This window comes from Conger conger, chromosome 8, assembly GCF_963514075.1.
Source record: "Conger conger chromosome 8, fConCon1.1, whole genome shotgun sequence".
In the NCBI taxonomy this organism is placed as follows: Eukaryota; Metazoa; Chordata; class Actinopteri; order Anguilliformes; family Congridae; genus Conger; species Conger conger.
The window spans coordinates 18912320-18932351 of NC_083767.1; the positions used below are offsets into that span (position 1 = coordinate 18912320).

Consider the following 20032-nt stretch of genomic DNA (forward strand, 5'->3'; position numbering starts at 1 on the left):
AATCGGTTGTTAATATATCATTATCTGCAACCGTAAACGGGTCACAATAGACCAAATGTTTTTGTGTTGCGACCGTTTCCTTCATAGATCTGCCCCTGAGCCTTTGAAAAGTAAAGACGCAAGAGTTTGCCAACAATAGGCCATAGTCCATATCTAAAGTAAGCATATTGGGAGAATGTCTCATTAATTAAAGCCCCGTCCCTGTAGCCCAACAGAACTGACATGTCACTGGCTTTCACAACAACATTACATGTGGTTCAAGGGTCCTATATGTATTCTAGGCATAGCAATAAATACTGCTCTCTTCAGACCTGTTCAATAAATGGCCCTAAACTCCTGAGAACCTTGTATTGAGAACACAAACATATAAAATGACTCATATGATCACATAAATGCACACACATACAAACGTATGCAAATATAGTGGGCTACATAATAATTGGCACCCCTGACTGGAAATGCACAAAACACACTTAAGTTAACTTAATGACTACTGCGATAAACTCAAAATGCTGAACATGTGAAAAATAGATGAATAGGTACGGTATTATATACACTCACAGAACACTTTATAACAAACACCTGTACACTTACTTATCCATGTGATTATCAAATCTACAAATTGTGTGGCAGCAGTGCAATGCATAAAATCATGCATAAAATAACTGCTGATCTCCTGGGATTTTCACGCACAACAGTTTCTAGATTTTACTCAGAAAGGTGTGAAAAACAAAAAACATCCAGCGAGTGGCAGTTCTGCAGACAGAAACGCCTTGTTGATGAGAGAGGTCAACGGAGAATGGCCATGGTTCGAACTGACAGAAAGACTAGGACTCAGATAACCACTCTGTACAATTGAGGTGAGCAGAAGTAGGACACTTTGGCACACTTTAAGCCTGTTAATAGCAATCAATCATCACTTGAATTTCACAGCCTATTTGAGTACTGTTGCTGAGCATGTGCATCCCTTCATGGCCACAATGTACCCATCTTTTAATGGCTGCTTCCAGCATGGTAATGCACCATGTCACAAACTGGTCTCATGAACATGACAATGAGTTCAATATTCTTCAGTAGCCTTCCCAGTCACCAGATCTGAATCCAATAGAAAACCTGTGGGATGTGGTAGAACGAGAGATTTGCAGCATGAATGTGCAGCTGACAAATCTGCAGAAATGGTGTGATGCAATCATGTCAACATGGAACAGAATCTCAAAGGAATGTTTTCAACATCTTGTGGAATCCATGCCACCAACAATTGAGGCTGTTTAGAGAGCAAAGGGAGGCCCTACCCACTATTAGTATTAATTCCTAATAAAGAGGTCCACTGTCAAGAGATGGCCACTGCAGAACATAGATTTTGTTGTCAGGGAACCATTTCTGTGAGGATTTTGAGGTATTTGGGTCATAGTCTTGCTGGAAAGTTCACCTACATCCTTGTCTCAGAAAGTCTCAGCCTTGTGATAGAGGCAAGCAGATTATCAGCCAAAATTGCCTGATACTTGGTGGAATCCATTATATTGTGGGTATAATGCGTGTTTCCTTTTATGCATCTGTTTTGACATCCAAATATACCGATGGTGTATTTGATGCTGCAAGTGAATTTATTGGTACAAATTCAGATGATCACTATTTACAACTTATGGTCTTTGGGAGTCAAACAGCTTGATTAGCTGTGTGTACATGTGATTGTGTGTCAATATACATGGAACATAAAATTACCTCAATATTCCATTTTTGGTGAAGGAAAAAGTTAGGAAATATGGCCCTCTAGTGGACACAAGAATACAGTTCCATTATTTTCCAGACATGGGTCATGACCAAAAGGGCTTACTTCTACTATTGAGTATACAAGTTGTACACAACTTTCAGTGTCATGTACATCTTTTGACCTCAAACTCAAATTCAGTGTATAGCAAAGACAAATTAATTGACCTTGCTGTTCCAATACTTTTGGAGGGAAATGTATGCTAAAATGCATTACATCCAAAGTAAAAAAAAGAAACGAAGAAAGAAAAAAAAAGAAAAACTTTCAACAGTGTTTGACAATGACAATTAACCCCTTATGGGCTGATGCAACCTGCACGTTACCTCTCCCTTAACAGACGGATGCGATGTAAGCGTTATTTGATCTTATGACCGTCTTTCAAGACACATGACCGTTACCATGCCTTTCTATGTGTTTTCTATAGGGCACCTTAGTCCATAATGGGTTAATAAATCATTAATTAGCAAGATGCTCTACGCATACTCATTTGAACACTTTCTCAACAGTCTTTAAAATAGACTTCACAAGTGGAATGAATACAACTTCATTCATTGTGGAGCTATTTTCAGTTAATAAAGCAGGATGAGACTAAATGTGTAATGTCTGGCATGTTAAGACAATTTTATCAGTTGTTGAGTTACAAATGATTTACTGTATAGCAGCTTGGTGAAACATTTGAATGCTTAAAAAAGCTTGCATGAAATAGACACTACGTCATGTTAAATTATATGAGTGAAGTACTGATCATCTTGCAGAAAACATTCCTCTGTGACCCTTTCAGTCCCAAGACTTAAGCGTAACTACTGTGCCATATGGCACTCTCAAACTTATGCTGTTTCAACCAATCAAAATGACTGCGATACTATTGTTTTGAGCCCCTAAAACCCTACTAAATTTTCTCTACTTTCTCCACCAAAGCCAAAACCTCTGGGGATACACTTGATATAGGGCTGGGGACTGAAAAGGTGAGGCTCATAAACGTAGCAGGAAGGGTGCGCGGGTCGTATGAGAACCGGAGGGGTCGCCCGGTCCTCAGACCGTAAGATCAGTCGCTCTTGCTCTGGCCGCCCTCCTTGCCCCCGTCCTTGCCCTTGTCCCTGGGCACGCGGCCCAGGCTGTAGAACTCGGTGTTGGGGCGCATGTCCGTGACGTGCGCCATGCGGTTGGACATGGCGAAGAAGGAGGCCACGGCGGCGATGTCCCAGGCGTCCTCCCGGTCGAAGCCGTGCACCTCCAGCTCCAGGAAGTGTCTGTCCTCGATGGCGTCGCTGCGGCAAACGGCCAGGGCGAAGTCCAGCATGGCCCGCTCTCTGGGGCTCAGCTCCGCGTTCTGGTAGTTCACCGTCACCTACCACCAGGGGGAGGCGTCGAGTCAGAAACTTCCCTTTCCGCCTACTCCACAGACCCGGGGTGAGTTTCCTACATTACTACTGCAGGATATTAGTGTGGAAAAGTCCAATACAGCTACATAAGAGACTGATATATGCTTTCATAACCCTCGGGAGGAAATTACTCTTATCAGGCTCTTATGTAGCTGGATGTTGTACATAGCTGTGGAATTGCCCAGAAAATACCACACACACACAATTTCAAGTTCAATTTCATGTTTCCCAAAATATGCTGTGAAGAAAGTTTTTCAAGAGTTACTGGAAGATAGTCTATACTTCAATTAACTAAATGAACAATTAAAAAGTCATTGAGAAGTTTGTACAAACAAATTGCAATTTCTTCAACATAATTGAAACTAGACAATAACACCAATTTACTGAGGCAGTTTGAATATAATTTTTAATCAACAAAAATTAAACTGCCAGAAGTAGTAGAACATAAGTGCTCATGTCTGAAAAATACACATTTGCGGTACAGTAGATTAGTGGAAACAGATTTCATGCACTACTCGAAATACCTAAATCTGCTTTGGATTCAAGTGCTTTTCACTGCTTGATTGATCTTGCCTGGAGAAATTGAGCCAACCAAGACGACCAGAAGGTCGTGTTTCCATAACAATTATGTATCTGACCCAGGTCTGGGGAACTGCTTGAACTGACAGCTACTGTAGCAACAAATTTGTTCGCATTGCCATGGACGCTAAAGCATGTCCACAGCGCTAAATGAACGTTCCTGTTCAATAACGGCGTGCGCGGTCACCTGGTCGGCCAGCGTGGGGTTCTTGGAGTAGATGCGGTGCAAGGCGCTGTGTGAAACCACGCAGTACAAGCAGCGGTTATGGATGCTGGTTGCCACCACAATGAGCTCCCGGTCTGCTTTCGTCAGTTTTCCTGGGGAACATTACAGTTATTTAGCTGATGCTTTTATCCAAAGGGACTTAAAGTTCATTAGACTGAGCAGGGGACAATCCCCCCTGGAGCCTTGTTCAAGAGCTGCACTGATCTTATTGTGGCTACACTGGGGCTTGAACCACCAACCTTCCAAGTCCCAGTCAAGCACCTTAGCCAATAGGCCATCAGCTGCCCCAGAACAGAAAGATAAGAAACACTGCTACACTGATAACAGCAAGAAAGCAGAGTATAATGCTACCACTCCTACTTACCATGTTAATCCCATCATAGCTCTAATTGGCTAAATTACACCTTTGTTGTGCTTATTATATCTGAGGTTTTCTTTGGCAAATGTGAATTTAAGGTTCCTTGTTGTCTGGAAAACACAACTGTTGCTCACCTGTCTCCTTGTTCATCAAGGCATTGTAATAGGCGAAAAATGCTCGAAACTCTGATGGCCGATGTGCAAGTACCTTGAACACGTTGGGCAAAAACCCACCCTAGGAACAAAATGGGGGGGGGGGGGGGGTTAATGTTATCATTGTTGATGCATTCTTAGAATTGACACATCCAGAGTGTCTGGATATGGATGTTAGTTTCTCATTTCCTTAACTTTGGTTCCCTTAAAAATGATAAGTTTCAAGTACACCTCGACACACCCAGGGCGTGATCGAACCGGCAGTCTGCCAGACGACTGCTCTTACCAACTGAGCCAATGTTGCCCCTGTGAGGCAATTGCAACTCATGGACCTTGATAGCACCTTTACAATTTTTCTTTTATGTAAAATTAAGGCTTTATTGTCATATGTACAGTGCACAATGAAATTCTTCATTCCCACAGGTTTAAATAAAACAATAAAAAACTACAATAAAAAACTACAATAAAATAGCAATAAAAATACAACAACAATGAAACAACTAGAAATATTGTAAAACAGTATAAAAATGTACCTCACCCTTTCAGTCCCCAGCCCAACAGTAGAACACACCAGATGTATGCTACACAAGCCAAACATGTCTAACCTTGGTTTCCACCTCTTCCATTAGCTCTACAATATCGTAGGGAAGGTCCTTCTTGTACGGAATGGGATATCTGCCGATTTGTTCTGGGGAGTCCGTGGAGAACGCTTTCCTGGTAATAGCAGAGGTCATGGCTCCTGTGCGCTGACACTTTCCCAATAGACTAAGTCTGGCCTGATGAAAAACAGTCAATAATTGAAATAGATCAGCAAAAGTAACTGGATTTAAGATGTTTCCTTAATCCATGCCAACTGTCCCTATTTACCATTTACAGATTAACCATGCAGTTTTCAAAGCGTGTAACAGCAGTACCCCAAAGGTACAACATTTCTCTCATCTCTTAACCACTATCCCATGCTGATTATGCTACATATTACTGCAATGTAATTTGTAGCGACAACCCAATAACGGTATTATTATTATTAATACAAATAAGCAGCCTAAATAGAACCTTGTTGCAGTAGGTAGCAGCACACAGCACAAACTGCTAGCTAGCTAAGTCATATATATAGTTTATTTACTCGTGTATCAAGGTAGCCTAATCAGTGAGCATCAACCACAAACAAGGACAAAGTAACGTAGCTAAAATGACTTGACAAGCTGTCACTGAAATACCCCATAAAGCTAACGCAAAATAACCCAGAGTCTTACGTTCGTCAACCTAGATAATCATTGTCAGCTTGTATCTTCAAGTTCAATTCAAGAAACTTCAGTAGTTAGCCTCGATTATGTTAGCTTTGCAAACACAACGTAGCTACAAACACGAACATTTCTAACTAAAAGGCAACATTACTCAATTCCGGAAAAATAATAATAATAAAAACTCTGCAGTACCACTAATGCGGGCCGTCGAAACAATTGCAAAACACCTGCACCACAAGCCATATTTCTAGTTAGAAAATGTTTGTTGGTGATCGCGAGTACTCGACCTCCACAGACAACTCCTTCCTGGTTAGCGAAGAGCCAACCGGGTTTCACGGTTCCTGAAACACCTCCAGTTTCAATCCGTTGTCCCGCCTACCTTCAGTGAGAAACCAAAGATAGTGGAAGAACGCAACAAGAAAGTAATAGTGGAATTCAATGGAGAATCGTGTTATATACTGTTCTGTCGTTGTTGGCTGGGGAACCAATTCGACTATTGAATATTCAAATTAATTTAGTGCTACACAATTTGAGAGCTAACTGGACAGTTTACTAGCTCGGCCTACTGATGCATTATATTCCCAGCATTAACAAAGTTATGCAATACTGCTCGGTAACTTTCAGAGAAAACATAAAACCTACTTCATAAATATGCAAAATAACTACATTTTACTATTGGCTAAGGATATAAGAGCAATAATGGTTAAAAAATAAAAGTAAGATCTGTATATAAGGCCAATACAGAGCAACCGTGAAGAATGGGACACTGGAGGGAGTTAAATGGTGTATAGATTTAGAAAATGCCCTTAGACCCAGAATGCAACAAAACACAAGAAAAAATACATTGTTGGCAATGAATCAAACAGACGGACATCAGACACTGTCTGGTGGTTATAGTATGTGATGTAAAGCACAGAAGGCCCTCTGGTGTGTCTAGGTCCGATTATTTTTTAATTTAAAAGCGTATTCTCAGTAAAGATCAATAGTAAAACAATAAAGTTCAGAGGAGTCATGTGAGGAGAGCGATGGAAGTTACAGGCACCCGGGAAGGTTGCATCTTATACACTCCGGGTTACGATTGGCTAAATGTGCTCACTGTCTGTAGACTTGGGTCAGGCAGTTTCTGCCTGCTGAAATCCATAGAAGGCATTACTCTAGACACCAACCTCTTTTTCTCAATACATTTGTTATAATTCCAATTGTAAACATGAAGAAATAAGAAATAATGTAGAAATAAAGTAGAAATGACTCTACATTGTGGTTATTTTCGGATTGGAATGTTTTATGAAATAATCTTATAACTTATATTAAAAAAAAAGAAAAAGAAATAAATAATGGTCTTAATTATTTTTCCATGAGGGAAAGTTAAGCATGTTAAGAAATGTGGTTGGAAACTTACATTAAATTCAGTCCTTATGCATTACAGTTTGGACTTCAAAGGCTATGCTTGTGGCTATGCTGTCTTCCGAAATGTAATAATTAAAAAACGTAATAAAAAAATGTTTTACCCATAAACATCACCCAGGTTTGGGTGTGACATGGTCATATTGTCATCATCATTTTGGGAATAATGCCATGTACTATAGCTGAGAAAAAAAGTGTATATATATATATATATATATATATATATACAGTCAGGTCCATAAATATTGGGACATCGACACAATTCTCTTCTTTTTGGCTCTATACACCACCACAATGGATTTGAAATTAAACGAACAAGATGTGCTTTAACTGCAGACTTTCAGCTTTAATTTGAGGGTATTTACATCCAAATCAGGTGAACGGTGTATGAATTACAACAGTTTGTACATGTGCCTCCCACTTTTTAAGGGACCAAAAGTAATGGGACAAACTAACAATCAGAAGTCAAACTTTCACTTTTTAATACTTGGTTGCAAAGCCTTTGCAGTCAATTACAGCCTGAAGTCTGGAACGCATAGACATCACCAGACGCTGGGTTTCATCCCTGGTGATGCTCTGCCAGGCCTCTACTGCAACTGTCTTCAGTTCCTGCTTGTTCTTGGGGCATTTTCCCTTCAGTTTTGTCTTCAGCAAGTGAAATGCATGTTCAATCGGATTCAGGTCAGGTGATTGACTTGGCCATTGCATAACATTCCACTTCTTTGCCTTAAAAAACTCTTTGGTTGCTTTTGCAGTATGTTTCGGGTCATTGTCCATCTGCACTGTGAAGCGCCGTCCAATGAGTTCTGAAGCATTTGGCTGAATATGAGCAGATAATATTGCCTGAAACACTTCAGAATTCATCCTGCTGCTTTTGTCAGCAGTCACATCATCAATAAATACAAGGGAACCAGTTCCATTGGCAGCCATACATGCCACCACCATGCTTCACTGATGAGGTGGTATGTTTTGGATCATGAGCAGTTCCTTTCCTTCTCCATACTCTTCTCTTCCCATCATTCTGGTACAAGTTGATATTTGTCTCATCTGTCCATAGGATGTTGTTCCAGAACTGTAAAGGCTTTTTTAGATGTTGTTTGGCAAACTCAAATCTGGTCTTCCTGTTTTTGAGGATCACCAATGGTTTACATCTTGTGGTGAACCCTCTGTATTCACTCTGGTGAAGTCTTCTCTTGATTGTTGACTTTGACACACATACACCTACCTCCTGGAGAGTGTTCTTGATCTGGCCAACTGTTGTGAAGGGGTTTTTCTTCACCAGGGAAATAATTATTCTGTCATCCACCGCAGTTGTTTTCCGTGGTCTTCCGGGTCTTTTGGTGTTGCTGAGCTCACCAGTGCGTTCTTTCTTTTTAAGAATGTTCCAAACAGTTGATTTGGCCACACCTAATGTTTTTGCTATCTCTCTGATGGGTTTGTTTTGATTTTTCAGCCTAATGATGACTTGCTTCACTGATAGTGACATCTCTTTGGATCTCATATTGAGAGTTGTCAGCAACAGATTCCAAATGCAAATAGCACACTTGAAATGAACTCTAGACCTTTTATCTGCTCCTTGTAAATTAGATAATGAGGGAATAACACACACCTGGCCATGGAACAGCTGAGCAGCCAATTGTCCCATTACTTTTGGTCCCTTAAAAAGTGGGAGGCACATATGGAAACTGAACACCTGTACACCTACTTATCCGTGCGATTATATAATCAGCCAATCGTGTGGCAGCAGTGCAATGCAGTGCATACAATCATGCAGATACAGGTCAGGAGCTTCAGTTAATGTTCACTTCAATCACCGGAATGGTGAAAAAGAATTGATCTAAGTGACTGTGGAATGATTGTTGGTGCCAGACAGGGAGGTTTTTAGTATCTCAGAAACGGCTGATCTCCTGGAATTTGCACACTCAACAGTCTCTAGAGTTGGGAGTTTGCAGAGAATGGAACGTAAAACAAAAAACATCCAGTGAGCAGCAGTTATGCAGGCAGTAATGCGTGGTTAATGATAGTGGTCAGAGGAGGTATGCAGAAGAACATTTCTGAACACATCATCACAACACATTATAAGTATATGTGGATAGGCTGCAGCAGTAGAAGTCAGACAAAATAGACTCACTCAGTTGTGAGGGAAAAAATAATGAATAAATAAATAAAATAAAATAAAACATTGGTTTTATTTTGGTTAGCTTTCTTTTGAAGTATTCCGTGACAGGAAATGGGGCTGCTGCATCTTGTTTCTACTTTATCCTTTGTTTTATCCAGCGTTCAGCAATTGCAAGTTTTGCAAGCACATAACTCCCTGGAATTGATTCACTTTCTTCTTGTGCTCAACAATAAACGCAGTTATAGTCTTGCTTTCTTAAAACTGGTTGCTGCTGGTTGAACTGCATCACCATGAGCCTATTTTAAGTGGCTGTAGCATACAGTTGAGATGAAATGTTCATGTAGACTCTCGAGGTGCCTGGTGGAGGCATATTTTGTTGTTCAGTCGGTTGCTAATCTCTGTTGTATTTATAATGAAATTCGCCAGCCACACATAGATACAGTTACTTCAGTGCGTTCTAAATTTATGTAAAATGTACGTTATATATTTGAAAATGTATCAAATATTGCAACCCTCATATTTATTTTCATATGAAAAAACAAGAATGAGATTCAATATTTTGCCATATCATGATGTAACTTTTTCATTAGGTCTAGCTATGAGGAAATATATTGTTCTATATATACAAATTCTCAGTTTTCAAGGACTTGATAAAACATAATGAAAATATTATCCAGCATTTCCTGTCCTGAACACTTACCCCTCTGACCTCAATGACTGTAGTCTTATTAAACAAATGTGCTATCCAACGCAATAAATATAAATGACAAATTACCTCTGGATTACACCAAAACTAGAAAGCTCTTTCAAAGTAAAAAAAAAATTGGATTAATCCTGGAAGATTCTTGTTTATTTATTTTCCTACTTTCCTATTGAGATAACTTTGCACTCTTGATTGAATCAAAGGGTTTTGTGAGATATACCCCTGCATTAACTCAGTCTTAGTCGTACCTGTGATTTCTTTGTGTATTTAAACATCATTCCCCTATAGAGCTCCTTTATATTGTTCCAGCTTCCACAGTGCTGGAAAACCTTTGCTGTCAAGATGAACGCAATGGATTTCTGTGTGCTGATCACCCACTTTCCTCTGAAGTCTAATCTCTCACAGACGGTGATCCATTTTAATTAGGCCTTCTCGTTTTGAAATCGGGCAGTGATTATACCCTGGGAACTCAACACAAGCTTCTCATTACAATTTTTGCCCCGACCTGCCCTCTAAGAACAGAAAGAACCGGGATTATACATACTGCTGATCCCCCCTATAAACATGGATATATAGCGTTATCGCTCCCTGCGAGACTGCAGGTGGTAGATATCCGTCTCATCAGTGTTTATTATAGGAAACCTAAGCAAGATCACACTGCTGCATCATTTTCAAATGTTCCAAGGTACAAGCTGAATTAGTCACTGGCCACATTTGCGTCAGCCATTTTGAAATGTGCAAGTGATGAAGCATCAACCAACACAGAGAAAGGTCAGTATTGAAATGGATTTATTCTCCTGTTCTCATTCATGCAGGTATGATCAAATGTGAATGGTGAATTTTGTTTTAATTAGTTTTGTTCTGTTTTTTCTTCCCGAGACTGAAGATATGAGATCCCAGCAAGGCAATTTAAACTAAACATACATTTAATAATATCATATAATGTATATTAAAAATACATAAATAACACATGCAGCCATGGAGTTTTTTATTTGAGAACTTTGTTTGTTTTGCCCTTGACATTTTCATGGATCTGTTCTATTAACATTCGCCTAAAGTTAGTTTTCCACAGCGTGGTGATTGATTTGTCTGGATTTATTCAGACCAAAAGAATGATTCAATGCTTTGATCAGTACTTTGATCAAAACTAGAAAACACATACACAGAGAAATGTTTTGAAGAATGTCATGTTCTTTAAAAGGAATAGTATAGTTTCTGGTCACTAATCCACTTCACTTTCAGATTTAGTTTGGATTTTCATGCACAACAGTTTGCATGGAATGGTGTGGAAAAACACAAAAACATCCAGTGAGCAGCAGTTCCATTGGCAGAAATACATTGTTGATAAGAGAGGTCAGAGGAGAATGGCCAGACTGGTTGAAGCTGACAGGAAGGTGACAGCAAATAACCACATTACAATAACCTCTAAGTGGATAGGCTACAGCAGCACAAGACTTAATAAGTCTAACAAATAAACCTAATAAATACCTAATAAAGTGCTCACTGAGTGTATTTCCTATGACATGCACAACATGAGACTGCTCATGAGAGCTCAACCAAAGTAGAACATGGATAATATAAACACGGATACTTACAGTTTACATGTTTATAATTATGAATAAACTTTACAAAGTCATGTGTTCATAACCTGTGTACATTATATCACTGCACAAGTTTATTTAGTGTTTAGAGCTGGCCTGGTGCAATTGTGAAGGTGCAAGGCCCTTAATGTCCATATAGCAATTGTAAACCTGACAGGCTATTAGAAACGTCTGTAAATATATTTGATATCCATCAACTCCCAAATAAGCTGTCTGGGCCAACAGAAAACACTACACTAAAACTGTAATAAAACAAAAAACAAACAAAGAAACCTATAAAGTGAACTAGCCCTTAAAAATAAAGGGATAAAGTTCTGAAAATAACATAATACAACCAAAAGTTTGAACAAATAAAAAAATAAAACGGAAGCAGAAGGTGTAAGGTTATAGAAAAGAGCAGAATGAAATCAGCAGCTCCATAATCCCCAGACTCTCACATCCTAAAACTAGCACACACTTATGTCTCTACCTTAACTGAATTTTAATTTGTTCCTACCCATCTATGTGTTTTAATGAAAAAATGTTGTAAATACCTCTCTATAAAATGTTCAAGAGGCTTTTTAATACACTGTGATTGGTAGAATAAAGGCACGCACACATACCCTCACACAAGTTATGCATTCTATAAACGCTTTTATAACAAATTATTTTTCCCCTCAAAATGTATACTAACTCATGTCATTGGCCTGTATTCAACCATTTCATTCTGTCTCTAATTTAGACACAGTTTGATGATTTGGTTTTAATAACGGCTGAACTCACCAAATAAATTGCGAGTGAGTAAATAAATACATGAATAAATTAAATATTTTACTGTAAGACAATTTTACGGAGAAAAATTAATGAAGTATACTGTACATAACTCTTCATTAGAATGTCACCTAATGTGACCACCTTCATGTTTACAGAACAGTTAATTATACATTTAAATTTCTAATGGCCCAGTAATGAAGCACACAGGAATAAAGGTTAACGATCCATGAGAAATCTAATTTCTTGAGTTTGTATTTAATGTGCTACAGATTAAAATTGAGTTTATCTTATTGAATAGGCATAAAAATGCAAACCTAGGAGAATTTGCGAAAGAAAAAGCAATTATGTTTTGCTCCATTTCAGAAATGCATAATTTCCTGAATGGCTCACTAATATATTTTATTATTTCAATAACATTACTGTTAGTTATTTTGTTTCTGATTATGTTAGAAGGTGTGTGATTAAAGAACGTTGCATACAACATCAGAAACAAGTCTGTAAGTGAATAGAATTCCATTAAAGATTCATGCTACAATAATATGCTATGCTATGCTACCTTTTAAGTCTTACATACAAGTAGTGGCCAAAAAGGTGAAAAAAACCCCCCAATAAGAAGTCACTCAATAGGGCACTGGACCACCACGTAACCAGAATGGTGTGACCTCTGGCAATTGACCCTCACCTCTAATTCTACACGAAAAATCTTCCAATAAATCAATTAACTATACCTCAACAGGTTAAAAAAATGTTGTCTCGGATATCCCTCCTATAAAAGCTGGGTGCAAACCTGGTGACTGAGAAGGCCATGACATTTGGATAACATTGACATTATCATCCTGAAAAACATCCCTGCCAGCAAGGAAGAAAGAAAGAAAATGAAAGTGTGTTTTTCATTGAACTTGCCTACTAATGAAGCCCATGCAGAACCCACCACTAATGTGTTGAGCATTTTGGCGCAAAATGGCTGCCATTGCTTCACCCAGGTGGGTTGGTGCTGCACATAGTTGCACATGGTTGAGGCGAGTTTCCCCTCATTACTGAAAGGTGCTTTTATGAGTGCAACTATATCTATCTGTCTCACCAATGTAGGCATTTTTAATTATGTACCACCATGTCCTCGCCATTTACAAGACCATGGTGAAGGATGATTTGCCTGTTCAATCTATGTTTCTCGCACAGTAGTCAATTCCCTCTATTCTGCACACCACAATACTCACTTACTTCATTTCCAGGTGCAATGAGTCATATGGTAGAGTTCTTGAAAGACTGACTCTTAATTAAACTGATAATTGCAGGTCAGGAGCCGTGCTGTGTGGACCTGCCTGTTTTCAATATAAGATACTTTGTGTCGTTCATTTAATTACATCCCGCTTTTCCGGGAACTGCCTGTATATACTCTTGTTAATAATGAATGTGAACATTAACTGAACATGTTATACTCTCATTTCAATCCTAAGATCTGTTTAGTACTTTAGCTCTGTGCAGTTACTGCATTGCTGTTCTATGTCATCCCTGTGCCGTAATCGTCAGTGTCGTAATCATTCTGTATCTCTGTCCGATAATTGCATAACTTCCCTCTGTTATCAGTGCTGCAGTCTTACATGTTTCCTTTGATCCCATCTCTGTGCAATATTTTTCCTTTTTACTGTACTGTAATTACATCTCAGCTGATTAATCTCATCGCTCTGGTGCAATGGTATCTCTGTTCCATTATTTCATCTCTTGCGTAATGTCAGTTCTGTACTATGTCTCTCCCAAGTTCTCTGTAGAAACTTGGTATTTGCAGGGATACGCATCACATCAAATATCCTATTTGAAAAAACAGTCATGTATAAATATGAATAAATAATAAGGAATTATATATTAGTTATATGACAGTGCCACTACCAATACCAACCAAACATGTTGACAAAGCACATAATGCTATGCTTTTGATACCAAAAATGGCTATGATAATTGCAAGATCGACTAAGAGGAAAAGTCCCAGAGCCACTGATTTAAGAGCAGTCTTTGTACCTGACAGCCTGAGAGGCACAACGGATATTTAATTTAACCTAAAAACAAATGGTATGCTGCTAATGGTATGGGGAAAGTAATGATATGCTTAAATATATTGTCATATAATTATATAAATTATCATTACTATAGAAATCCCCATATTATGGAGTACATCTCTTTCAACCTATCACAGCTACATTATAAAGGGAGATCAGTAATTAAAAGGCTTCACCCATTAGAGAATCATTTTGGGCTTCTCAATTAATCTCACAATTAATTCACTAATTAGAAACTGTTCAATATTTAACCAGTAAAATGCCATTGAGGTGAAATATTCATGGGGAGCATTAGTCAATTGATAATCTAGAGTTAATTGCTTAGTTACAAGTTCATCACGGAGAGCTAAGAGAAAGTCTGGACTGCTTCATAAGTACCAGGAAGTGTAGAGGCTTAAACACAGACCTAAATAAGAAAGTACTTTTTTATTTTACTCCCCCATCTGAACACACAAGCACAAATGTCTCTACTATCATATGTAAATATTGTGATTGATTATGATGATTCACACTTGATTGATTCAAATCACATTTTCACTACGATAATCAATCCAATAATCAATAATCCAAAATTTGAATCCAAACTTGAATCCATTACAATGACATATGTGACGCAGAGTGCCTACCACTGGCTATCATTGAGATACATGATGCAGTCCCACTTCATTGTCCCATATGAGACATGCATCCACAAACTTGTCAATGTCAGATAGAAAACATTCCTTCCCTATTACGGGTAATGTGGGCCACCTCACTATATTTGATACATCCATATTTCACATTTTACTGGTTTACTTCAAGAAAATGTGTGGAAAAAAAATGGAAAAAGTAATTACAATGAAAAAAAACATGCTTATCAGGTAGGTTCAACCTTATTACAGACTGAATCCATACAGAAAATAAATAAATAAATAAAATGAAAACTGCCAGTGAACAGGCAGGCAGACTTTTAGACAGTGGAAGTTGGAACCCACCTATTTCACGCAATACATCGACAACATCTGCATAATCCATTCCTGCCAGTTTTCCCCCCTCCACCCCTTTGCAGTCTGACATCACTTGCATGTATATTTTTCTCCAGAGATGTCCTCATACAAACCCACAGCCAATAACTACAGTAATAGGTACAGTATGCAATACTGACTTTTTTGTATGATGGCATACTTACTTATTGAAATCATATTTTTATTTGTTGCTGACATTATGTTTTTCTGTTGCAAAATGATAGTAATTGTTGCACAGGTTTATCCCACTCCCCCGTTCCACTGTAAACGATGTAACAAAAAATGATAAGAATCTAACTTTTCTATTTTGCATTTTTCCATTCATCCCTCCTTTTTTCTACCTCTCTATTTCTCTCTTTCTTTTTTCTTCTTCCTTCCTGTTGTTCAATGGCCTGGGATTCACCAAGTGGCCCTGGGGATTGCTGTGTGATGCTTACTACTATGTAGCTGAATAAAGAATGTGTTCCCTTCATATAAGATGAATATATTTGAAAAGCCTTATCTCCCAAATGGTCAGTCTTTTTGGACAGCACTCTGGTTGAGCTCTGAGGAGTATGGATTGCAGTGATTCCTGCTTTGCATTAATTTGTAAAATAATTGCTTTGCAAGCCCTCTGCTCTGCTCTGCAGAGAGCTATGCTTTGAAAGCTTCAGATTCTCTGACACGTTGTTCAATGTCAATTTTACTAAAACAGGAGAAAAAACACATCAAAAGAGCATATTCTGCATGGACGTTTAAAACCAGCAACCAATTAGGAATGCCATTTATTTGGGTTTTTTTGTGAGATTGGATGAGTCTCTTGTCCGCATTCTGTGAAAATTGCATCTGTTACAAATACATCCATAGTTAAAACTATGTATCCAAGTTGTGTATAAATAGAAACAAAGGACTGAATTGTTCATGTTGTTCATTTGTTTGAATGTAGTTCAGTAGCCTAACGTATGCTAGTGATAGTGAATATCCCCAAGGTTCATAGGGATAGACTTGCTGTCCCCTTGCTTTTTAATTTATGTAAGTAAGCAATACAAGCCAAACATATGGGGTCTTGAAGCCAGGTGATAAATTATGAAAATGGTATGTGTTTTGGTTTAATGGACATAAAAATCAGAGAGCAAACTAAAAGTGGGTGAATACCCATTTTTTGGAATAACTCACTCAGAGATGAATTCTATCAACTTTACCTCCCATGTGGTTGTGGTTTGAAAATAAAGTTCCATTATAAATGTGGTTAGAAAACAATAGGGTGAATAATCCCTTCACATTTTGTATCAGAAAAATCTGTTCAATATAAAATGAGCTTTTCTGATCATTAATGGGTCTGGACAAAAATATATGCAGATGTTTTGTATTTGGAGAGATTTTGGGACACTCTGGGTGCAGTTTTGGGAAAACTCTGGGTTGGACCTTGATTTAAAAATTTAGACAATCTGCTAAACTATAAAATACGTTTTGTAATCTTTTCGTATTTCAATCTTTTGTGTACACGGTATGTACATGCTCTGACATAAATGTGTTCTATGGCACAAGCCTCTTCTTTAATTTAAGTTTTCAACCATCTGTGTGCAGTAAGAGCTTTTGAGATATTTAAATTTTTTTATAGGACTAGTACAAAATAGGTGTACTATTGTACTATGAGTTCTGTGTTAACTCACAGAAGTCAAATTCGCAAGCTAGTTAGAGGACAGCACAGTGCATATATGAACGCACATGCAATGTGTTTGCCACAGCTGTGAAATCACAGCTCTCTCCTCATCATCTGAAGCCTGCTTATTGTATGTTTAGCTCTAGGCATTATGAGAATAGAATGCTTGTCACAGTTCTTTGGGTGCCTGTGTTCTTACGTCAGTTCCATTCTACCTACAAACTCAATAACCACTATTTAATTAAACCTTTGACTGAATGAGATGCCTGGTAAATGAGTCACTATCAGCAAATAAAAGGAAATGGTCACATAAAGTAAAAAGCTAAATAAAGTAAATACTATGTACGCACATAATAATGCACTTACACTTCACATTAGATCTAATTTCCGGGCAATGAGAAGAGTTCACCTGCTTTGAAAAATAAAAAGCATCAAATTAATCTGAAGCCCTGGCCTGGTTTTCCAACATCACATTTCTTAATGAAGCCAGCAGATGGCTTTGAGGCCAGTCAACCTTTATGTGTGTTGTTTAGCGTGGAAAGTTGTGTGAAGGTGAGTGAGATGATCCGCTGATGCAGAACGTTATGCAAATCAGAGAGATTAATTCTTATCTCTATGCTGTGATTACCAATATGTTGTCTTTATTGCTTTCATATAATTTGCATCACTAAACCTGCATGTACAGTACTGTGCTAAAGTCTAAGCTACCCTAGATTTATTTTAAATAAATTTGGTCTTAGATTTGTCTGTTATCTGCATTAGCACTAGTAGAAAAGAGCACATTTCCAAACATTCATTTAAATGTTACAGAGAATTTGTATTTTATTATACAATTACTAACAAGCATTGTTCAATAGTGAGTTAACTTACTCAAAACTCTTCTGAAAAGTTTTCTGCACTGCAAATTCTCAAATTCTAAAACACATATAATCATTCTAACATTTTAACAAAATAGTAATACTCATTTTCTTCCAACAAGAACACATGGTCAATCATAGCACAATCACCTAAAAAAACACAACGACAGGTGGCATTACAGTAGATGCACTATTTTATGTCAATCCTTTAGCACTCTCTAGTCTCCCTTTTGTTATTGTAATTATTTTGAGTGTAAGACAAACTTTCCATTACAAAACAGCAAGGCACAACTTTAATGTATGGAATTTGCCACCGTATAGCCAACAGGGACAAGTCATGGAAATGCAGCAGCAAAGGCATTTATTGGAAAAAGCTATTACAACTAAAAATGAGAAACAAAAATTTGAATACTCTACAGTACAGTAAAATTGATGTAGTTTACGGTGAAAAAGTACTGGAGGTACAGTAATGTTGGCTGATTTTACCCAGTCTACTTCATTTGGCTTTGTTAACAACACACCTGACAGAATGTCACCTCTTGCTCTTGCTCACTGGGGAAAGAACCTCTGTGTATGCTTGATCCACCCCAGGCAATCATCAGCTGATGCAGTAAATCCAGGCATCTGGCATCCATCTTCTATGTTGAATGGCACCACAAATTCATACTCCTCCATCTGTCCCTCTGCATCATCCAGCCCCCTTCCTCTTTCACCCACAAAGTCCAAAGGTGCCCCCTGTTTTGTCAATTGTTATGAAATTCAAATTCCCACAACACCTGGGCAGGTCTCCAACTGAATCACCTGTGATTATATTCAATAGCCAATTCACAATCAGCAGCACATTCTGCATCAACTTCAATCAGCATCTCATTTCTATAATGAAAAAGTTTTTATGGTTTTGAATGCATTTCAATATGGTATTTGTGGCTTAGCAAATTGCTATCCACTTGAATTTTAGCCCAATATATTATGTAAAGTTTTGGAGTTGAGTGTATCAGTTTTGAAATCCAGTATAACATTTGAAAATTGGGCTGTGTAAATATACAGTTTTTTGGTGGTTGAGGCTGAATGAGAAATTAATTCAAGAGTTTTGACTTTAACTGTGTCAATTGAATCCATTCATTGCAAAAGTCATTAAAAAAACATCCATAGTTTGGTCCATATAGAGTGCTGTTTTACTAACTGTGCAAAGAAAAAAAAAAAAAATAAGAAAAAACAACCTGGTATCAAAAAATGCTTGTAATTGTAAAAAAACTGTAAACAAAGTAATAATGAAACGTATTAATAAATAGACCACTTTTCAAATCAAAAATAACCCCTGAAGTATCACCCCTTTTCTTAATACAAGCTTGAAAAATACATACCCAAAATAAAATGGTTAGAACTCTTGAATCCTTTTGACTTACAGGCACAATCCTGCCCTCTTCTGAAAGGTAATCTTTGCAGGTTTGTTTTCCAAAATTACTCTTAATATTACTAAAACAAAGTTACAGAAGCTCAAACACAGTGGAAGTGGAAGATTTATTTTAACTGAAAATTTTGTATTTGTATTTGAATGGATACAGATTTTCATGGCTATGTCTGGTGGGCTTAGAAACACAATGGAACCACAGCAAGAATTGTGGACAAATCCCTTTCAAATTTGATGACAATATCACCAAATATTTGCATTCTCCATTGCTTTTTCTAAGACATGTCTAGGCAGGTTTCCAAAGCTTGTGGATTCCCAAAATGCAGCGAAGGTGAGGTCCCCCTCACTTGTTTTTCCACCGCACACAAAATAAGGAACTGTTGTTGCTAAAGCAATGGCATAGTTTATACAGATAGTTTATTCAAATGGTATATGCTGTGATTATATTGATTTAAAATTGTGCCCTAAAAAAAGGAACAAATGGAAAAAATCCCACTTAAGGGGTTAATCGAGGCTGTCTGGGATTACCTGGAGAGTTGGATGCAAGTGAGACTGCCAAAGACTGCAGAATAACTGTGGCAAGTTCTCCAATACAGTTGGAACAAACTACCAGCTGATTAGAAGTTGAAAGGTGTTCAGAACAAATATTGATTTGACTTAATTTTTGACTGTTCACTGCTCTCTATAGTCATATTTTTTATATTTAGAAATAGTGAATTTAATTATTTGAAAACATCTTCATTTTACGCATTTCTGTTTACATATGCCTCAGCCT

At 37.8% G+C, this 20032-nt stretch overlaps 1 protein-coding gene across 4 annotated transcripts; it reads right to left on the reverse strand.

Moving 5' to 3' along the window:
- Positions 1 to 547: 547 nt before the first annotated feature.
- si:ch211-175m2.5 (uncharacterized protein LOC568697 homolog) lies at positions 548 to 6117 on the reverse strand. 4 transcript variants are annotated; one of them, XM_061252390.1, is made up of 5 exons: positions 5997 to 6117; positions 5071 to 5241; positions 4448 to 4547; positions 3917 to 4047; positions 548 to 3116 (listed from the first exon to the last, which is right to left on the reverse strand). In XM_061252390.1, the coding sequence occupies exons 2-5, from the start codon at positions 5197 to 5199 to the stop codon at positions 2814 to 2816; spliced, it is 663 nt and encodes a 220-aa protein (XP_061108374.1). In that variant the 5' UTR covers positions 5200 to 5241; positions 5997 to 6117; the 3' UTR covers positions 548 to 2813. The 4 variants fall into 4 exon arrangements, with proteins under 4 accessions (XP_061108374.1, XP_061108371.1, XP_061108372.1 ...); XM_061252387.1 differs by having other exon boundaries at positions 5902 to 6044; XM_061252388.1 differs by lacking the exon at positions 5997 to 6117 and adding an exon at positions 5719 to 5895.
- Between the last annotated feature and the right edge of the window lie 13915 nt (positions 6118 to 20032).

Excerpts from the sequence above, each read along its gene's own strand:
- si:ch211-175m2.5 (XM_061252387.1), bottom strand. The coding sequence starts at position 5,952 with ATGGCTTGTGGTGCAGGTGTTTTGCAATTGTTTCGACGGCCCGCATTA. Across the intron at positions 4,048-4,447 it reads CTTGATGAACAAGGAGACAG|GAAAACTGACGAAAGCAGAC; the intron begins GTGAGCAACAGT and ends AATGTTCCCCAG. Across the intron at positions 3,117-3,916 it reads ACCCCACGCTGGCCGACCAG|GTGACGGTGAACTACCAGAA; the intron begins GTGACCGCGCAC and ends CCCTGGTGGTAG.